Source organism: Pholis gunnellus (genome assembly GCF_910591455.1).
Source record: "Pholis gunnellus genome assembly, chromosome: 3".
Classification (NCBI taxonomy): Eukaryota; Metazoa; Chordata; class Actinopteri; order Perciformes; family Pholidae; genus Pholis; species Pholis gunnellus.
In genome coordinates, this window is record NC_136529.1 from 17,053,551 (window position 1) to 17,074,319 (window position 20,769).

At 41.4% G+C, this 20,769-nt stretch overlaps 2 protein-coding genes across 2 annotated transcripts; both read right to left on the minus strand.

Annotated features, from left to right (window-relative positions):
* Positions 1 to 1,880: 1,880 nt before the first annotated feature.
* On the minus strand, positions 1,881 to 10,318 carry timeless (timeless circadian clock). Its single transcript, XM_079156644.1, has 29 exons — positions 10,231 to 10,318; positions 9,959 to 10,112; positions 9,602 to 9,716; positions 9,438 to 9,500; positions 9,191 to 9,292; positions 8,939 to 9,094; positions 8,723 to 8,856; positions 8,408 to 8,495; positions 8,108 to 8,284; positions 7,661 to 7,878; positions 7,475 to 7,578; positions 7,091 to 7,260; positions 6,880 to 7,005; positions 6,599 to 6,750; positions 6,412 to 6,509; positions 6,200 to 6,320; positions 5,893 to 6,094; positions 5,640 to 5,779; positions 5,387 to 5,466; positions 5,163 to 5,286; positions 4,976 to 5,058; positions 4,658 to 4,812; positions 4,224 to 4,440; positions 4,043 to 4,111; positions 3,771 to 3,889; positions 3,367 to 3,604; positions 2,830 to 2,881; positions 2,669 to 2,730; positions 1,881 to 2,468 (listed from the first exon to the last, which is right to left on the minus strand). The coding sequence occupies exons 1-29, from the start codon at positions 10,310 to 10,312 to the stop codon at positions 2,338 to 2,340; spliced, it is 3,732 nt and encodes a 1,243-aa protein (XP_079012770.1). The 5' UTR covers positions 10,313 to 10,318; the 3' UTR covers positions 1,881 to 2,337.
* Positions 10,319 to 11,544: 1,226 nt separating this feature from the next.
* Positions 11,545 to 18,061, minus strand: prph (peripherin; the record flags this gene model as incomplete). Its single annotated transcript, XM_079186113.1, is given in 10 exon segments — positions 11,545 to 12,306; positions 12,407 to 12,480; positions 13,306 to 13,358; positions 13,760 to 13,980; positions 14,078 to 14,203; positions 14,288 to 14,452; positions 15,181 to 15,276; positions 15,687 to 15,747; positions 17,427 to 18,031; positions 18,035 to 18,061. Coding segments are annotated over 10 exon segments (1,500 nt in total). The 3' UTR covers positions 11,545 to 12,234.
* Positions 18,062 to 20,769: the final 2,708 nt, after the last annotated feature.

Genomic DNA, 20,769 nt, shown 5'->3' on the forward strand with positions numbered 1-20,769 from the left:
ATTTTTTTACTGCCTGACAACTCCGAAGTTATCCTCAGATGGCTTTTAACTGATAATTTATTAGTAAAATACCATTTTTAAATCCTTTTTAAAGGATGCCTTTTTTAGAAAGTGGTAAAGACATGAACTATACAGATAAGTTGTATGTATTAGAGGCCAACTCATTATTTTCTTCTTTTGTATTCATAGTTACACACTGAAGATGGTTGGGTATTTGCTGTTTAGAGCAGCAACTGTTGACATAAGACCCTGTGGAATGGATTGTGTTGGTACATTCAGAAGGAATGAGCTACAGCTGTGAGGCTGAGACTGTAGGAGCACTTCGCTTGCACCACAGGGTCAACCGGAGGAGGTACTTGCACGTGTGTGAGCCAGGGAGTTGTATTTTTATAGCAACAACCATAGACTGCAGGGCCACCACACTAACAGTTGAACAGCTATACCCACAGGTGTTCCTTGTTCACCATTTGCAGGGCGTTCACAGTCTACATTTACAAATGGAGCTAATTCTATGATCTGTTCAGTCAAGTTTGACTTGATTAGCAGATCGTTAAGATTAGAGATTATTACTTTGACATGGCTTCTAGGTTCCACAAAGAAATGTCCCTCTATGAACTACCCGACACATGAAAACAGATGGGTAAAGGCTACGTGTGCATGGTGTTGTGTGGAGATATGAATCTCAGTTCAACCCGAGCGAGTTCTGGGAAAAACGTGACAAACAAATGAGGTTGTTTTTCCTCCACCCTTCACATACATTTCCCTGAAAATTTCCCTAAATTAGACTGTGACCCAAGCAGGAGACTCCCTACATAGAGCTTCTCCAACCTTTGCGGGATTTAAAAATGAATGATCCATTTGTGGATAAGCAGCAACATTAATACTGACTGTGGCTGAGTTTTTGAGGGTCATTTATGCTTGAAATACCTTTTAATGCCTATTTTCTACCTAATATATTGTTAAATCCTAAACCTGTCATTTCTCAAGAAAACATATCAACTCCAACACTTGAGGGTGATTTCCGTGACTTTTTGTAGCTTCTAAATGAAAAGCCAAGTCTTCATTTTCACTAATAAAAGTATGGTTTCTATTTGCTGAAAGTTTGCCTGATTAAATGACATGACTGTATAATGCGTCTGTTGCCAACATTTATGCAAAACAGCCTCCAGGCTTTTATGTTCTGGTTACAAAACAATGAGTCATCCTTGTAAATTCAATCTACAGACTGTCCAAGCCTGGTTTAGGTTAACACATGGGGACATATTGGGACAGTTCTCTGTGCAGAGGAAGAGATACACCTTTAACCTCTGAAGTTTCATGAACTACACCCACCCACCATTGAGCTCACACGCTTCCCTCACGGCAGTATCTGTGGATTGCCAGGGCTGCATTGTGGCTCTGTGGGATGGGGGCAGAACAGATGCTGTGACAGGAAGTTACTAACATGGTCCAGATGTGGGGACAGGAGACCACCTCCGACACAGCTGCAATACGTGGACGACTACAGGCAGCAACTGCACACATATACAGATACAGGATCCTCTATGAAGAAAGCTCACTCCAAATACATCTGTTCATGTCATCTCTGCAGAAGTATAAAACACACATGGACAGATTGAGATTATAATCCGAGGCTGTTCTCACGCACTACAGAGATAAAAAAAAAATTAAAAGTTTTGCTGAAAAACTAAATTTAAAAGGGATATACGATATATTCAAGAGTTTAAATTTGATATTCTACATACAGGTATTCAAATCATTTTTAAGGAATTCACAAACGCAACAGTTTAACGTTTAAGTGCCCTCTACTGTTGAAAATGATGCAGTGCAACAAAATGACAACAAAAGCTGCCAGTGAGCCAATATTTTGACATCAGTGCTTTTTTATTAATACGTAGGCATGAATTCTTTTACTCTGAAATCCAAAAGGTAATGTTACTAAAATAATGAAACAATGAACGTGCAGCTCAAAGTTATAGATGAAATCCTGTGATGCAAATCTTTCACAGACAGATGAAACCTGTATGATGTACACGCTGAGGATGCAAAGAGAACAGGAACGATGAACAAAAAAAGAAGTCAGAACTTATACACCATAACTACAAAAAGGCACCAATCAAGCTTACCAAAGGGATGACGACATGAAATTGCTTAACAGGATCCATGTATTCACAAGGGGGCGGTCTAAGGACCTGTTTTTTTGGGTTGGTACTCCATTAATAGTTTCTCCTCTCTGGACTACAGACCTCCAGAGGGCTGTGTATCCACCTTTGAGCAAAGTAAGAACCTTTTATGACTCCCCCGTCTGCAGTGTTTACAGTCCATTACAGAAAGTCACTAATCCTCATCGTCGTCCTCATCAATTAAGACCAGCTTCCGTCTACGCTTCACAGGCGCAGAGATATCCTCCCCGTCTGAATCTGAATCACCGTTCGCTTCCACATCCACCGCCACGGCAGAGTCGTCCCCTGTAAAGACAGTAATGCGTGAGCCAAAATGCTGCAGCTCAGTCATGATTAAACACCAATATAATCAGAGGATCGTTACTGGCCCCGGACTCCCGTAGCACAGCTGCTAAGCTGAGCATGAAACAAGGAGTGACGACCTTTAGTTTTACAAGTGTTGCGACAGCCCACTTAGTGACCTCTTAACGAACACATTAAAATACCATTCTCCTCATCGTCGTCGTCCGACACCCTGCTTCTTTTAGTTGAGGTCTTCTCCCGGGACCTGATGTGAACAGGAATAGATTAAGAAGTGTTTATAATTAGATATTTCTCAGCTGTGGGGCTTAACTGATTAACAAAAAAACATAGAACGATGCCTCACCTCTCAAGTGTATCGTCTGTATCCTCAGTAGGACTGAAATCTGACACAGGAGCTAAAAACAAGAGAAAAGTTGAATAAATGAACAAAGTCATCTCAATCCTCGACTCATCTCATGCAATGGCTTCACATCTCGCTTATGAAGGCGGTAGGAAGTATCTTTGAAACTGCTATACCAAAGGAACTTCATATTAAGTGTAATTCTCACTGTCCTTTTTTAAACTTGATGTTTTATGTTTCATATGTCTGACATTTTGAGATGCAAAACAAGGTTTTTTTTACGGTCACAATTACATTGCTGCTTCTCCAGTTCAAGGCTAAAACAGCACTTGACTGGATTTCTGTTATATTCTCGGGAAATTGAAGCACAAACAGTGATTTTTACATTTAAAATGATGTAACACCACATTTGTGGTTGCTAGTTTAGCCAGAGCAGGCTATTCTAGTAGGCATGTCATTTAACGCTCACCTACATGACAGAGCTGTAATTTACAGCGGTCATCTGAGACAAATTGCAGAATCTGAAGCTCCCATGCATACCTGTATGCTCCAAGGTGTGGTGTTTCCTCTTGCGTGTGAGCAGCAGAGCTCTCAGAGCCTGAGCTCGCTGTTCACCCGAGACCTCCTCCTCTTCCTCCTCCTGGGATTCTCCGGTTGGACTCCTGGAGCCGTCTTGCTCCCCGCCTCCTTTAGGTTCTTCCTCTCTTGGACTGAGAGCTGCAGCTGCACTCTGGAGCTGGGCTACACTGATGTTTTCTGGGATCCTCCAAAAAGTCTCCTGGTTACAGAAAAGTAAAAAACAACTCAATTTAATGTAAAGGTATCAGCTGTATAGTATTTTGCCATCAGGTGTATTTTTTTCAGATGATTTTGCAATCAAACAGAGAAACTCCAACACAGTCTTAAATGAAAGAACAAGGACTATCAATGGTGAAATATCACACCTGTTCATTTGCAGGTGGCCGCATTCCCAGTTTGCGCAACAGCCTCAGGAAGCTCTTGTTTTCCATGGCGTCTTCATTCGCCTCCGACAGAGGAACAAGTGGCACAGCCAGGGCCAAATCTTCAGAACAATTACATCAACAGACCAAACAGCACTAGTTAGTTACATATACGTTTTTCACACATCCTGTAACTTGACGGAAAGTCAAACCCACTTGAAATAGAATAAAGAAATAACTGTTTGGATACTTTCTTTTGGGACAGTTGCACTTACCATCTGCTTTTCGGTCCTCGGCTGTTTTGTACAGACTATTTTGTAACCATAACAAAGGTCCAGACATGTCTGTTATAAAAAAGAAAACAACAGCATGAAACTACTCCTAAGAGTGCATAATGGAGGAAAAGAAAGATGTACTTTTTGAAACCACTTAACACACAAAGGGCCTTTGTCTCACCCTCCTGCCGTAAAGCATACACTATGGGGCCGACATCAGGTCTCCTCTCCACTGGAGAGGGCAGGCTCTGGATCCTCCTTTTCCCATTTTGTGTTTCTTTTTCTTGCTCTTCGTCACTCTCTTCAGATTCATCCTCTTCCTTATCTTCTTCATCGTCTCTGTCATCAGGATCATCTGGTACGCCTCGTGTTAGTCCTTCAAGGAATTCTTCTTCAGTCTAAAAGAGAAAAAGTGACCTTTATTGAAGCACCATTTCTTAAACTATTTCTTATCATAGATGTTATTTTTCTATTTTTGATATATATATTTATTTGTATTAAACATATACTTGTCTTAGTTTCCCATTTCTGAATCTGGTCCAGAGTGTTATTGTAAAAGATAAGATGATAACTGTGTTATGGATCAGTAATAAGAAGTAGTTAAAATAAGTTTACCATTCTTTTTCCAGAGCTCTTCTCATGAGCACTGCGACTCCTCTTCTTATAAAGTTGTCGTCTCTCAGACACCAAGCCCATACTGAGCAGCTTGTCCACCACACGTGCACGGGACCGCTTGGCAGTGAGCTTCTTCATGAGATTACCCAGCACGTCTGTGAAAATACAGTTTTATCACAAAAGAGGGTCACCACAAAAAGCACGTATTAGCATTCCTGAGACTGTTGTACAAGGACTGGCGCTGAGGACAGAGGTACACTGAAAGGCTACTTCAGTTTTCTCCCATGTACTATCAAATGATAATACGGTGTCCAGTACCATCAGAGTCTTTGTACTCCTCGTAGAGCATCTGCAGCTCCTCCTCCTGCTCCTCAGTCCAAAGAACAATCTGGGTACCTTTCCTTTTGGAAGACAAAACAAAATTGCAATGTTTAGAACCAATTCTGCAATATATTCCTCACTAGATTACCATCAGTATATTACTGATTCTGTCTGGAGTACATACTTCTGTTTCTTCAGTGCTTTAGCATTTTCCACCAGACCCATATGCACCAGCTGCACCACTACGTGGCGCCGAGTGCGGGTGCTGTTGCTGAGTAATGGCAGCAGAGCTTCCACTATATCTGGCACTGAACACAAGAATGGACCGGCAATGAAGAAAATCGACACTTAAGTATGTGTGCAAATGTGTCTTGTAACTTAAAATTCAACAATCAAAAGAACGCAGACCTTCAGAATGACGGTGCTCCTCGTAAAGTTTGAGCAACTCCTCTTCCTCCTCTTCAGTCCACGTTGGTTTCGTTCCCTCTCTGACATATTTAGAACGAGATGCGATATTTCAAATAGCAGAACCCAAATCTTTGCTATTTGTTTTAATAAATGTCTTGGAATTGTACACATGTGCATCTTTTACCTGTAACTGGGCAACAATAGTCAGCTTAACAAGACACACAATGGCAGACACGCAAAAACAAGCACCAACCCGTCGTTGCTGTAGCCTTCAGTCATCTCACGAACAGCTCCCACATTTTTCCAGAACAGCAGTTCAACATATGCCTTGTTGTTTTGTGCTGCCAGAGAAAAGAAACGGTTCAGCACAAACTTGGCAAAGGTCACCAGTTCCTGTGAAGGAGAGAATAAAAGTAAGCTCCTGTGTGTCGTACACACTTGCCCTTGTATCGCAAACAGCTTGCTTGACAACAGAGAAGGGCATTTTCCTCATGTCATTCCTGCACCTTATAAGCAGCAGCAGCGGGGTCACTCAGGATCTTGTTGAAAAGGTTGAAGACTGACAGCTGGAAAATCTGGGCGTCCATTTTGAGGTCCACAGCCAAGCGGTGCAGCATTCGAGCGATGCAGTGGTTCGTGTGAGGTGTGTTTTTTGAGTATGATTTTAATAAGAGGAGGTATGGACGCACAATACTGGGGTTGGAAAACCTGTGAGGTGTAAGAGAAGGGCAACATGCCCCATTAGGAGGGTCACAAGAGCACTATTTCACAAGCATTGGCAGCAGGTTACTGAAATACAACCGGTTTCCCCACCTCTTGATAAAGTCTAGGAAGTCAAACTCTTTTTCGGAAACCTGGACAGACTCAAACTCTTCCTCTTCTAACTCTGCTGCATCGTCCTCCTCCTCTGCTGCAGGCTCAGGAGGAGATGACCCTGAAATCAGAAGGAACGGTATGAATGCTGCATAGATGCTGTGACACAAAGGATCTCGTAAATAAAAGCGATTATATAAAAAAAGACGTACTTGGCAGGTTTGCATGCAGGATCTGCTTAAGGAGTTCCAGTTCCTCCTCAGGTTCCACATCAGCAGAACCAAACACATCTCCCTCTGGCCACACCTCTCTGAGAATGACAAGACGATAATGAATACTTAAATAACTTAACATGTGTGATTAGTGTGAGGGGTCGACGGCATGTTGAGTCTCCCAGACCTGGCAGCACGCAGCAGCCCCAGCGCTTCTGGTGCCAGTCGAACCAGCAGAGCATCCTGCACCCGCACCATGGCCTCAGTCTTTTGCTCCTCAAGCGGAGTTTCAGATGTGGCATCAAATGGCACAATGCTTTCTGTTAACGATTCGGACAACTGCACACAGAAGACAGGAAGGTTGTATTCAGCGTTGGAAAAGACTTTCAATTCACTGACGTCAGACGAATGTGTTTTTTGGGGGGGGGGGGCACTCTGCTGCCCCTAGAGGTTGATTCTCACACTGACCTGAAACCCTGAAGCCTTCAGCTCTTCCTCCACAACCTTCCAGATCTCTGCCAGGGCCTCTGGACTAGTATCGGCAGCCGAGGGCTTTTTTTTACCGTGAGACCTTTTCCGCCTCACCTTCTTTTTCTGCAAAGTCAGCGGCGCTAGATATTAATATGTTAAGCAGACACTAACAGCAAGAATTTACACACATTACAAATTGGGCACTTACCTGAACCATCAAGCTTTTGCGACCTTTGCAGAAGCGCTCCAACATGCGCAAGAAGAGATGAGTGGACTCCACCAAGTCTTTGAGGTAGGAGTGAGGCTGTTTGGCTTCATCATACTTCCTCAGCAGGGTCAGGAAAATCTCCCTGTATTCCATCAGGTAAAATATGTTGCCTAGAAAGTGAAGGCAAACAGATGAGGCAACAAGGTATACAACATACAAACCCTTTTTATTCCTATTTGAGCCGTAGAACAAGATTTAAAACAAAGTACCACGTCCTCATACTGGAAGCATTATGCAGTGATAAGACCATGTGCAAACGCCATTGATTCATATCTCATAACTGAAAAGAGTACTCAACGGTAATACGTTCTGTTAGCATCTTACTTTTAATAACACTAGAACTCTGACGGATGCTTTCATCCTGTGAGCGGTCCATCTCGTTCACAGTCAGCAGCAGCTCCTGATATGCCTTCAGAGCCAGGTGCATCCTACGAAGAACAAGTGACGTCAATCTGGGAACAACGCACAGGTTTGACACTTCCCTATTAGCAAGCTTCCTAATGATCTTACCTGCGTGACCAGGACGTGGCCTCTTTGCGGTCTGTTAGCAACATCTCATAGTAGTTGGTGATGTTACGCTCGATGTAATGGAAAGCACGGATGGACATGGTCTCGGAAACTAAGTCTGCACGGAAACCGTTGCCCCGGTTGAAAGCCATGAAAAAGCTGAGGGCCCAGAGGTAGTACGTCTCATCGTGTTGCTGAGTTTGCTCTCGAACGAGACTCTCCTATAGAGGAGACAAGCAAATATAAAGTGTTGAGAGCATTGTGCTTAAAACGTACTTGAACACAGCAACTTAAGAAACCACTAAGAATTGACTTATGAGTCACTTATTGAACATATCAGAGACAATATATCTTTATAAAAATGTATTTAAACACTTTCAGGCCTTTTTACCATTTGTATAATTGTTGTAATGGTGCTACAAATTAGTCCTTAATGTTCAAGCAGCTGACCTTGACGAGGTACATGAGGCGATTGTAGCAGTTCTCCAAGAAGTCCGCACAAAACTCTCGCAGGAAGAGTCGAACATTTAATGCCGAGCGGCGTTTGTCCTTACATTCCCGCGCCTGGCGATTCTTCTTGGGAACACGTCTCACTGCTTTGCCCGTGTCGTGAGTATAGCTTTTGAACTAAAAAAAAAGAAGAAGAAGAAAAACAAAACTTTCAGATTCATAATGAAATCATTTTTTGCATGGCTGACTGCACCAAGATTGCCTGGTAACAGAGATGAGCTACAGGAGTTCAATACTCACATTATGAACATTTCTGTGATAAATCACATCTCTGTCCCCAATCGACTTGAGGCCTTCAACAACATAGGACCCTCCAAAGCGAGAGTGTCTGAAAGAATAACATTGACACACACGGACAAACAGAATACAGCATACATTTATTTTTTAAGCTCCAGTACTTCAAACAAGCCATATAAGTAGTGGGACATCAACAAAGGCTTTCTGTAAATAACATGCAGGGGTTCTATATGAGATTTTTCAGACCAAGATAGAAAATAAAACACATTTTGGTTGTAGAATAAAGAACGCGGAGACTTTATGCGGGCTCGATCGTACCTGGATCCTCTCTGTAATGTGCGGGAGCGTTTGGCTGCATGCTCCTTCTGCCTCAGTGCCTCCAGCTCCTGAGAGTCTCTGTGCTTCTCTTCAGATGAACGAGCATGACCGGCGCTCACCAAAGCTTCCGGCGTCTGTGAGGAAAGAAGAAGAGCTCAAACACAGGACAGTTGGAAACCTGTGCGTGTGCCTCCAAGGGGTTTTCTTCTCTCTAACCTGGTCTCTGAACATGAGGGAGATTATTTCCAACACATGCATACTCCATTGCTGCTCGCTCTGGGCCGACGCAAGGAACTTGATCAGGTCATCGAAGCCGCTCATGTGAATGGCCCACAGCAGCCTATCATGGATGCTGGCGTCATCGTCCACTTTCTACCGAAAAGACAGACATTAGGGAAGAAGGTGAGATGAAGGGTGAAGTCTAATATACTGTATTTATCAGTATGTGTCAGTATGTGTATGTCAGACCTTTTCTTCACAGGGGTCTGCAGGTACATGAAGCACATTTCTGACCAGCAGCAGGATCCTCTCTATGAGCAGATTATCCTCCTCCTGCCTCTGCTCCCAGTCCTGAAAGAGAAGAAAGTGAGTTGGGATAGACAGAAAGAAACACGTGAATAACGAGAAACATTTTACTGACATATTGTAGGAAACAGGTGCGGTGAATTAAAAAAAAGAAATGTTGTTGATTTTTTTTTACCATTGAAACACTCACCAGTTGTAGAAGCGTGTATAATGTCTCACTTAAAATGCCAAACACTGCTTCACTGGCAAATGCCTGAAAATAAAAGGACACAAATATTACTTATTATTATAAAATCCAGTAAATTATAAACCGTAATGGCATAACTTCTGATTGTTGTACTATGATGAATGTACCTCTTTACATGCTTGTAAATGAGATGTCACTTGTAAAAAGTGATGTCTAAACACTGGGTCATCAGGGACTTTACCAAAGCAAAGCATGGCAGGCTGAGTAAGGTTGACCATGAGCCTGAGGAAAAACAGAGTACAGTCAGCCAATATAATGACAATATTATATTTAATAAAACAATACTTGGTACTAGTATAGCAAGCAATAATGTATCACAATATTGGCATTAGTGTATCAATATTTCATTTTAGACGACCCTATTACGATATATTAACAAATTGGTTGTATGTCCCCCTCATTCACAACTATTCATCAGCAAACATTTTAAGTTGAAGACAAAAGTTCCATGTTAGTGTTTATACCTGATGCAGGCATCAAATAAGGGCTTGTCCTGCCCATGCTGGATGATAATAGGCAGAAGGTCATTCTGTACAATCTGACCTGCACCCAGCTGCTGGCGGACATCCCGGGTGTCATCTTCATGGCGTAAATACCTGATCAAGTCTTTTACACTTTCTGCAACACATAAAAATAATAGTTAGGAGGAGGAAAGGAGTTTTCCTGTTGATATTATCAACATATCATCAACATGCCCTCTGATGATGCAGAACGTGTATGTAAAAGAAATACTAACCTAAGCAATCAGCTTCCTTGTGATACGTGTCTCCCTCCAGAAAGCCGAGAGCACTGCACGTTGCCAAAAGCTCGCAGTTCATCCTGAATAAGTCCACTCACCATCAGACAGCCTAAAGGTGAAGGTTCAGTGGATTCAACCACACAGTACAGTAGGATACAGAGCGACTAACACATAATATACATAATAATACACTTTATTTACACGTTGTGTTTTATACAGCACAAGACATTAAAAACTAAGAAGCATTTAACTGATTGACTTGAACCTGATTGAGCTGAGTACTTTAAAGTGGGTAACGTTACTAAAGTTAGGTAACTTGTAGTTAAATCTTCGGGACATTAAAATGTTCACTGTGACATGACACGTTACACTAGTCAAGGGTTTATATTAGCCAAGGGGTCTCTCTAGCTTCATCTACAAAAGGATGGCTTGTCTCCACATAATGCTAATGTTATGTAGCCACAGACAGCTAACGTTAGCTTCAGTTTACAGCGGTCTGACCGCGCAATGACTTCTGGAATCTTGCTTCAGATAAAGACAAACAACAGTGATTGTTTTACCAGATCGAACTCGACGGGTTCCGTGTTCAGTAGCCGTTGGTGTGTAAACTTAAGAGCTTTTCCGTTAGTTGTGAAAGTTGTTGCTGTCTGAGAGAATCGGACAAGTCTCGCGCCAAGACTGAAGTAGACAGGAAGCGGATGTACAATGTTTTCCCCAGGTATTTTTGCCCTGAGTTCGGTATTTCAGGCAGTGCCTCTCAAGGTTTAGCGATCTGACTTTGTACAGTCTGTGTATTTCCAACAGAATCTACCTCTAAATTAACCAAAATCAATGAATTTGCAGTGTCAGATTGAGGCAAAGAAAGTAGGACCAAAGCCACAGTTGACCTTTGCGTGTTGTATACGTGCAGGGCTAGCAAATGTGTCGCCTAGAAGGTTGTACGTAGGGCAGAGGAATTCAATGGGTAAGGACTTCCTTTTACTAAAACTCGTCATTTGCAGTTGTTTACAAACGTCCTTAGTAACTCACATGGTAATTTGGCTACTTTATTATTATGCCTGAAAATGTTCTTTGTTCAATGTAAAGTGTATCTATGTTTTGTCACCAAGCTCCGTCATTCGCACTGAAATAAAAAATAAATAAAGATGGCAAGTGGTGAAAGTTTTCATTCTTGGGTTTAAAGAGGCGTTACACATTTGTATGTTTTCAACACTGCTGAGAATAAAAGGAAATTAGTATAAGACCCCCCAAAAACCTGTTGATGTATATTCATAATGGGTTATGTGGATAGACAAAACAGATTTGCTGCAGTTAAGTTTATTTTCAATTGCATATTCATTCATCAATAGTGTCAGATACACACATCATTGCAAAGCACATTCAGCTAAATTATTTTCAGTTGGTTACTTGTCATATTTTCAGTGTCAACATTTTCCAGTGTGTTGCATGTTTATTAATAATCCATGTATCTGTTGATTTGTTCGTTTGCACTATAAGAGGATAGCAAAGCTTCTAAAACAAATGTAAATAAGTCCATTTATTATCAGTCTGTCTTTTAAGGTGTATTGACCAATGGGCGGCGGCAGTGTCTGAAGTTTTGTTAGTAAGTCGTATCTACGACACAAACTACTAAAATCTTTCATTTAAACATTCTATTCCAACCTGTAGTTTAATACTCTGCTACAAACATGTTGTCGTCTGAGGATTCCATGGGATTGCGCTGTAAACTAAGGCCTCAAGTGGTATGTTATTAAAGTGGCTTTGCTTAGCCCTACAGATGACACAAGTGTTTAACAAAAGTTGGGCGGCTTCAATAGCACCAAAGTGACACTGTCTAAAGGATTCATTCATTCAATTGGAGACTGTCTGCTAGAGGATTTAACACATAAGTGGGAATGAGAACTAGATCAGAGTTTGAGGTTTTTTCTATTTTTTTCCTTGTTTTTGTTTGTTTTCTTTTCTTTCGTGGCACAGGCCTTCACATTTTCTAATCATTTTTTTCTACTCGTCATCATCATCCTTGTCGGTGCGAACTGACTCTCTGTCCTTCTCCCTCCTAGATTCCTTCACCACCTGATGGGGAAAAAAACAGATTATTACCGATTCACTTTCATATGGTATGAGTAAATATATCAATATACCAAGGTAGTTATATCTGTATAAATCATTGTACCTCTCCGTCTTTAGTCTCAACAGTCTTGATCACCACAGTCCTCTTGCTCATGCTGCTTGGAGTGTGGTCATAGTCTGTCAAAAGTCAGATTAATGCAAATCTGAGATTATTCACATTCAGACACATTTGCATTCACAAAATAGAAGTTTTTAAAGATTCACTTCAAAGGTGGAACTATCAGGAGTTGTTATTGATCAGGGATAAGCTCTAAAGAATAGCAAAGTCGCAGATGCTGTTTCGGTTTCACTGGTTCTGGAAGTAAAGATATGATACATTTTTCTCATAGATAGGCAGCATTAAACTCCAACTGATGGAATGATCAAAGGTACAAGCTTGTCTACCTTTATCTATATGACTCCCAAAGTGCATTTAGTAAAATAACATACAATCAAAGATCTTAAAAGTCAGTTACAGAAGCTGCTAAAGGTTGGAGGTTAAAGATCCTGTTTAGAAAAATGACAATTTAATTGGGAATCTTAAATCACTTTACGTTTGGATTTTCAGGTCAATTTGTGTTTGGTTGCCAGCAGCAACGTAAAGTGTTTTGAATTTGCTACAAATGTGATTTGAGCCTCTGACTTGCTTCTTCTACATACCAACGCTGGCTGTGGCTCATGGGCATTTTATTTATTTATTATTTAGAGCCATCCCTCTTAACAAACTGACAGACAAGTTGAAATAATCCAAAAAATAAGGACTTGATATAAACCCACAGGTTTGTTATGTTATTTAGGCGAGTACTGCAGAGTTATATTAAAGATATTGCTGAAATAAAAATTTAAATGGGAAACCCTCCTCCAGACACTTACACTTTGCAATTCCATAATTAAAAAGTAAAAGCGATTCCAGAGACGTATAATCGCTATATCTTATTTTGAAAAAAGAGAACTATAGCTTACCTTGCTCACCATGGTGATTGCTCATGCTGAAATGGCCGATGGGAACAGTAATCCTAACCAGGGAATATGAAGGTTGTGTGTTATAAACTGATTTGTAATGAAAAGTAATTTGCTTTACTTGAGGTCAGACTTGCATAGAGTTGCTATTAGCAATGTATATACATCTGTCTTGCATGTTTGTTTGTTTTTTATTTGCCAGAAAACTAGATTATCTGGAGGACCCAAACATCCACACCCTGTGGGAAGGGTTTAGGATTGAGTTCAGAATCAGAATCAACTTTATTTAGGTCCTTTTAGCTGTGAGTTGACAAACACTTGACTTAATTAGAGAGAGAGAGAGAGAGAGAGAGAGAGAGAGAGAGAGAGAGAGAGAGAGAGAGATCTACAGTGATTGAAATCAAAAAATCATGTTGAAAAAGCTAAAAATTGAACCTGAGCCTAAGTATGCTTTTACCTGCTCTCCTCCCCCTCCAGTAGTTTACGGTAAGTCGCGATCTCAATGTCCAGAGCCATTTTGACATTGAGGAGGTCCTGGTACTCCCGAAGGTGGCGAGCCATCTCATCCTTCAGGTGGTGGATCTCATTCTCCAGTCTGCTCACGTTGTCCTGGTAGTTGCCGATCTCATTGCCAAACTGGTCTTCCATTTCACGCATCTGCCTCAGCAGAGCTTCATTCTGATAAACACGGTAGCACATACGGCGTGATGAGAAGCTGTAATAATATAATGATATAGATTAACATAGACAAATGACGGGTGGTATGTTGCCTCACCGTGTTCTTCAGTGCATCCACTTCACAGTTCAGAGACTGCATCTGCCTCCTGGACTCATTGGACTCCTGCTTGGCCTGCCTCAGAGCATCAGTGTTGCGCTTTGCAGACTCAGTCAAATCATTAAACTGCAGAAACAAAAGATGAAACACACAATAATGAATATTTGCTTGTATGGTCATGTGTGACTGTCAGTGCGTCTGTCTGCCTACCTTGGACTTGTACCAGTCCTCGGATTCCTGCATGTTCTTTGAAGCAATGTTTTCATACTGGGCCCTGATTTCCCTCAGAGCTCCAGTTAGGTCAGGCCTGGCTGTGCTCTCCACCTCCATCTTCAGCTGCTGGGTCTGGACGCTCACTTGTACGTCCTGGATTTCCTGAGAATACCAAGATAAAGACAATATATTGTCAGAAAAAGTCAAGTGATGATATTTTCTGAACTTACCAGACTGTTCTAACTGTTCAATTATTTGCCTTTATCATAATCGTTTATAAAAAAAAATCTAGTCAACCCTGCAATCTGCTAGCAAACTCTATATCGAGGTATTTGATAAAAAATATCTTGATATTTGATTTTCTCCATATCTTCCAGCCCTAATTTAGGTGTAAGGAGCCAGTTTAGCTCCATGCATGCTCACCATTGGAATCCTCCAGTGTTCAGTTTTGGGACCCCTACTCTTTTCTTCTGCTGTTATCACTAAACATCACATTTCATACAACTTCTATGCAGATAAACACTCAACTAATCATTTATTTTTCTCTTGCTGAATCCAAGCAACTGCTTGCCATGCCAATATTGCTGCCTTTTCTCACAGACAAGCTCTCGGAATAGATCTTCACATCAGATTTAAGAAGACTTCAACTGCAGACTAAAATCCAACATTTTCAAAACATATCTGATTTGAAAACCTTTTTGGTGTTTATGCTCTAAATTAAATTATTTTGCTCTAAATTGCAAAAAATTACTCCCTGCAGCATCTCTGGTGCTTGAGATATAGCATATGTTACCATTATGGTCTCTACAGTCTAGATAACATATACTGTTATACGTGAGTCCTATAAGAAAGAACCTCTCCATTTATACAAGCATAGTGGAAAAACTTACTTCATCATGGAGCTTCTTAAGGAATTCAATCTCATCCATCAGAGACTCAATCTTCCTCTCCAGCTCCAAGCGAGACAATGTGGCATCATCCACATCCTAATTTGTATATGAGGCAAAGATAGTTGATGTTTTCATAACTGCAATATGTCATCCATTAAAGTGAACCATCTCATCATAAACATACATTAAAAAAAATTATATTACAGTACCTCCAAGATTAAATTTAAATGCGCAGAAATTATAATGAGAAATTCCAGGTTATAATACATGTGGATTTTTTTTTAGGATAAAAAACAAGTAAACCAGAAACAAAAAGAGTAACTCTAATCAACAACAGTTTGATTTGTGTTTCATCTCTCTGCAGCTTTAGGGGGGAAATAATTTTAATAAAGAAGTGTGTCGCAAAAAAAGTCTCTTTTTTAGAAATCTGCCCTGTCACTGTGACACTATTGCGTTGGAGACAGAGCACAGCTGTCCATTTTGCGCAGCTAGCTGAGCCCGTTTACCTTGCGGAAAGCAACCAGGTTATTCTCAGCATCTGCCCTCTTCTGGGCTTCTTCATCCAACCTTGAGGACAAAAGAGCAAGACAAAATATTCAAACAATGTACGGATTTCCTTCAGGCACCAATATTCTTTTTTACAAAAAGGGGAGAGGGAGAATGTGTCAAATTTGACCAAGAACCCCCTTTCTGTCTAAGGTTGCACCAGGGCCTCAGCTGGCAAAAAGCTTTCTGGATCAATTTGTTAATTCACTGTCCTGTAAAAAGGGGTTGGGAGTGCTCCCAGTGGGATCAGCAGCTGCTCCTTTCAGCTAATGCGGTTTCTCTACAGTTCAATAAGGTCATCGGTACACACTCAATAAGGTTATGTACACACACTTACCCTCTTTTTTAAAGATTTTAAATGGTCGTTTTGATATTGGCTACAATGATGTCACAAAAACTGCAGGGTACAGATAATTTGAGTGACATTTACAGGGCAGTTATATAAAATCTGTTTATTGTGGGATGTGCTTTAGCGAAGTCATTTGTGGAATGTCTCAATCCAAAAAGTAATTTGATGCTCCTGCAAAAATGAACTAAATGAACTAAATGAAATATATATTTTATAATGCAAACTTAGTTACAATCCATGAGGCACTGTGATAATGAGTCATCACAAATGATATCCCAATGTCCAATTCATATATTTGCTTATTCTGTGACTGATGGGCTCCATCTGTCCTGTCATTTTAAGTCTTGTCCGGACTGGACATGAAATAGATTAGAGGGGAAAGCATCGCATAGCGTGCCCTGCTTCCTCATCTTTAATTCATGTTGTGTTACAGGGGTCCTTTTGTCCTAATGGGGTCTCTGGCACTATCCCATCAGCATAAAGGGACACTGAAAACACACCTAATGGAGTCATTGAGTCACATTGATTTTCCCTGACGCTATTCTCACCACGCCTGATATCCAACCTCTCTTCCTCTCGTCCTATTTCCTCTCTCTCTCTCTCTCTCGCCGCTCCTCAGTCGGCCCCACCCTGTGTCTGGTCCATCCATCCTCGCCTCAGTCTCCTCTCATCTCAGTGTGTGTAATTCATAGTTGTGTGTTTTTATAAAAGTCCATACATTTTCATCATCTAAGTGGAGTTACCAAACACTTCCTTATCTAATTTGGCATCATGTACTGGGTCAGAGGTTGTGGATCACTCTGCTGTCATGTACTGAGGCTCTTCTCCTTGATTTTTGTTGAATCCTGCCAGTGCACAAGACATTCAGTAAACATATACACTTAAACATAGAAACAAACTTATGCGCAAGATGTAGTGCAGTGTCCTCTATCGTGCTCCCGCTCTGTGGTGTCCGGTCTGGACATGTGCCACGCCCTACAGCAATCTCATCACTGGAGTACTCAAGTTACAAACGCCAGGGGACTCTCCTCCTTTACTGTACTTAAAGGGGACCATGTGCAGTGAATTATAACAGCGCCAATTAATTATGTGATGGGGGATGAGTAGCCCACACACAGGGCTCAACGTATATAATAAGAAATATTGGAAGGAGGAGTTTGACCTCTGACTTTTTTGGAACAATATGGTTTTATCTGTAGCCATACATTCTTTAAAGGTTCTGTCTTTTGCACCTATCTATCTATCTATCTATCTATCTATCTATCTATCTATCTATCTATCTATCTATCTATCTATCTATCTATCTATCTATCTATCATGCATCACACTTTTTTTTCTCATCATGTTGTACCTCTGCTTGAGCAGGACCACGTCCTCAGCCAGGTTGTCCCTCTCCATTAGGTACTGGTCCCTCTCCTTTCCGGTGGCGTCCAGTTGGCGGCGCAGGTCCCTCACCTCCTCCTGGAAGAGCTCAGAGGCGCGGTTGGGCTGACCCTGCTGCTGCTGGCCCTTGAACTGGTTGAGCTCTTGCTGCAGTGCACCATTCTGCTGCTCCAGGTACCGCACCTTATCGATGAAGCTGGCGAAGCGGTCGTTGAGCTCCTGCAGCTCGGCCTTCTCGTTGCTGCGGGTGGTTAGGAACTCCTGGTTGATGGCTTCAGAGAGGGTGAAGTCCACCTTGTCGTAGGAGAGGCGAGGGGGCTGGGCGCCGGAGCGAGAACGCTGTTGTTGGTGGTAGGTGGTGGAGCGGGATGCAACCACAGGTGGCATTGAACGCATATAGCGCCCTCCGGAAGCGGGCATTCGGGAGGACACAGGGGAGTAAGAGGACATGGAGATGGGGTGTGGGCTTCCAAAGGTGCGCCTATAGGAAGTTGAGGTATTCATTGAAGAGTGGTGGCTCATGGTTGGTCTTGTTCTGTTCTCTGTTGCAGAGGAAAGAAGGAGAGTTGGAGGCTATGAGATGCTCGTGAAGCTACAGGACATCAGACTGAGGAGTGCTGGGGGTTTTTATGCACACAGGCTGGCTATCCCATCATCCTTACGCCTCCCCCCTCCCTCATTTTTCCTCACCCCACCCACCTACCCTTCCTTTCTCGCTTATCAGCATACACGCTTTGGCCACTCCCTACCCTTCAGAGATGGACCCAGCCTCTCTCTGTCTTTCTCGCTGTCTCGACAGCTCCACCCTTTTTACCAGAGCACTTGGCAGGAGGCCAGACTGGCTTCCACATTACTGCTTTAATATCTAAAGATGTCTCCTGAAGCCCACCCCTCCTCGCCTTTCTGATTCATGCCCTCGTTGACACTTGTTCACTCAGTTAGTTTTGATTTTTGTTTCTCCACACCATTCATATATATATATATAATTTCACCCATTTTCACATGTATGTGTCAAGGATTCTGTTACCTGCTTCTCACTAAGAAACTGTGAAATTGTAGCGTAAATTGAATCACGTGGATACATTGATTTAATTCTTTCCTCGCTGTCTATCTGTCTCCCGTCCTCTCTCCTCTCTGTCTCTCTCTCCTTTTACAGTAATGGAACACTTTATTGATATTCTGGGTGTCTCAGGCAGAGCTATGACTCTGCAGTTATTCTATCCTTTAAAATGCACTATATCCAGTAATCCCTGTTCGTAGAGAGTTTTCAAATAACTTTGTCAGTATTTGTGGTGAACAATGGGGGTTTTGCAGGTAGAGTCTGAATCAGGACAATTGAAAGCAATCATTTACGCTCAGTCAACATTTGGTAATGATGTTATTGTTGCTCAACATCAAACATACAACTTTATAGCACCTTTACCTGTAAATATATTTTGCTCTTGACATTATAACCTATCTTTATCAGGTACAAAAAGTGCTATAAATCCATTGCAGTAATAGTGTATTAGATAGTTTCTTTCTCTGTAGAGATGTGAGTACTATTTGTCAAGCATGCAGCAAGATCCATGAACACTATTTCATACTTTTCACTGTTGTTTGTACATTTTCATGTATGTACAAAAGCTTCAAATGTTGGCTAAAAATGTTACGTTAATGATGTCTTTAAGGCTGCACCTTCACATCTTTGTGTGTGTGTGTGTGAGAGAGCTCTATAGCCATTTTAATTGAGGACTGCAGACAGGCTCCCACTCTCATATAAAGTTGACGCAGTTCTGAGCATGCTCTGTGGCGACTGGGTGTGGCACTTTCTTCTCTTTGTGTCCCCTCCCTGTGATGCTTGGTACCTTAATCCTGTCCATTTATGCTCTCTTGTGTCTGCACAACCAACTATAATATATTGAGTCATATTTGTTTCTTTTTCAAACACATGTACACACTGTTACACATCAACCAGCAGCCTTTCTTTTGACCTGCACTCACTACTTTTTCTGATTAAATTTAACTTTGGGTTTCCTCTTCCTGATGGAGCATCTGGAGTACACTGTAGTACAAGTATAGTTATCTCTTCTTCAGTCTGTCATTCACAAACACACACTTACACACTTGATTTCTCTCTCTCTAGGTCTGCATGGCAGTTACTGCAGAGGTCTGGCTCTCTGTGTAATAAACGGCCCATGTTAGTCTTAGCTCTGTAATCTAATCAACCAGCTCTATGGTCAGTAACTCTCTCCTCTCTCTCCCTCCCCCTCTGTCTGCTCAGGGCATATCTCACTTTCTATTCTTTCCCCTGATCCTGCTCCAGGGTGTGTATGTCAGCCACACAAGTGCACATGCAAACACACAGACATTGAAATGGTTTTGAACTGGGCTGTATCACTAATTCTAACCATCAACCAGATGTTACCATTGGCGATTGATCCTTCTGGTTCTCTGAGAAATCCCGAAGGGCCCATAAATCCAATCATGCAGCTTCGACAGTGACAGGATAGAATATATCTGATCCGCTTATTGAACTCACAGTATGTGTGCATTATCTCAAACCTAACCAGGCATTTAGCTTTCAGGATAAAAGTGAATGAAATATTGTGCTATGATGCTATGTTCACGATGTCTAGGGTGTGGCCTCTGATGAGAAAATTAGTCAAACGTTGGCGAATCGTAGCGATAATATCCAAACACAATTGCTAGGCAAGAACATCCATATTGACCACATTTGCAAACACTCTGGATTACTTTAAATGACAATGTTTGTCTGTTTTACCAAAAGTAAACTAGCTTTCTACCATTCTTGCACATTTTGATTATAGTATGATTAAGGTTACATATAGATGGTGCAAATAAACTAGTGTTACGGTATGGTTATGAATCCACTTGGGAGTATTCATTATGAATATAATCAGTTATGGACTGTGGCAACTTGGAGTGCAAGTTGCATATTGCAGCTTTCTTATAAACCGAGAATACAAAACAAATGTAGTTCTGTATTTGTAAAGAATTTCCATCAACTAGTTTTATATAGAAATAAACTCCTCCAAACAGTCAAGTGATTAATGTAATAATGGTTCACATGCTAGATTTCTTTTTTGAGTACCTCATTAAGAAGAAATAAATGAGTTGTTAAATGTTTTAACTCAAATCGGACACTTTACTATTAGGATGGTAAAATGTGTAGAAATGATGCTGAATGTGGGCTGTAGACTCATCAAAACATCCTTGACTGTGATGGTTTCTGCAATGGAGAGAGCAGATGAAGGAAATTGCATCCCTTTTAACATCCGTTGCTAGGGAGTAGTGAGCAATAAAGAATT

Coding starts and splice junctions, on each gene's coding strand:
- timeless (XM_079156644.1), bottom strand. CDS start 10,312: ATGAACTGCGAGCTTTTGGCAACGTGCAGTGCTCTCGGCTTTCTGGAG. Junction 7,006..7,090: donor GCAAAAGCTTGATGGTTCAG/GTAAGTGCCCAA, acceptor CTGACTTTGCAG/AAAAAGAAGGTGAGGCGGAA. Junction 6,321..6,411: donor CCTGCATGCAAACCTGCCAA/GTACGTCTTTTT, acceptor TTCTGATTTCAG/GGTCATCTCCTCCTGAGCCT.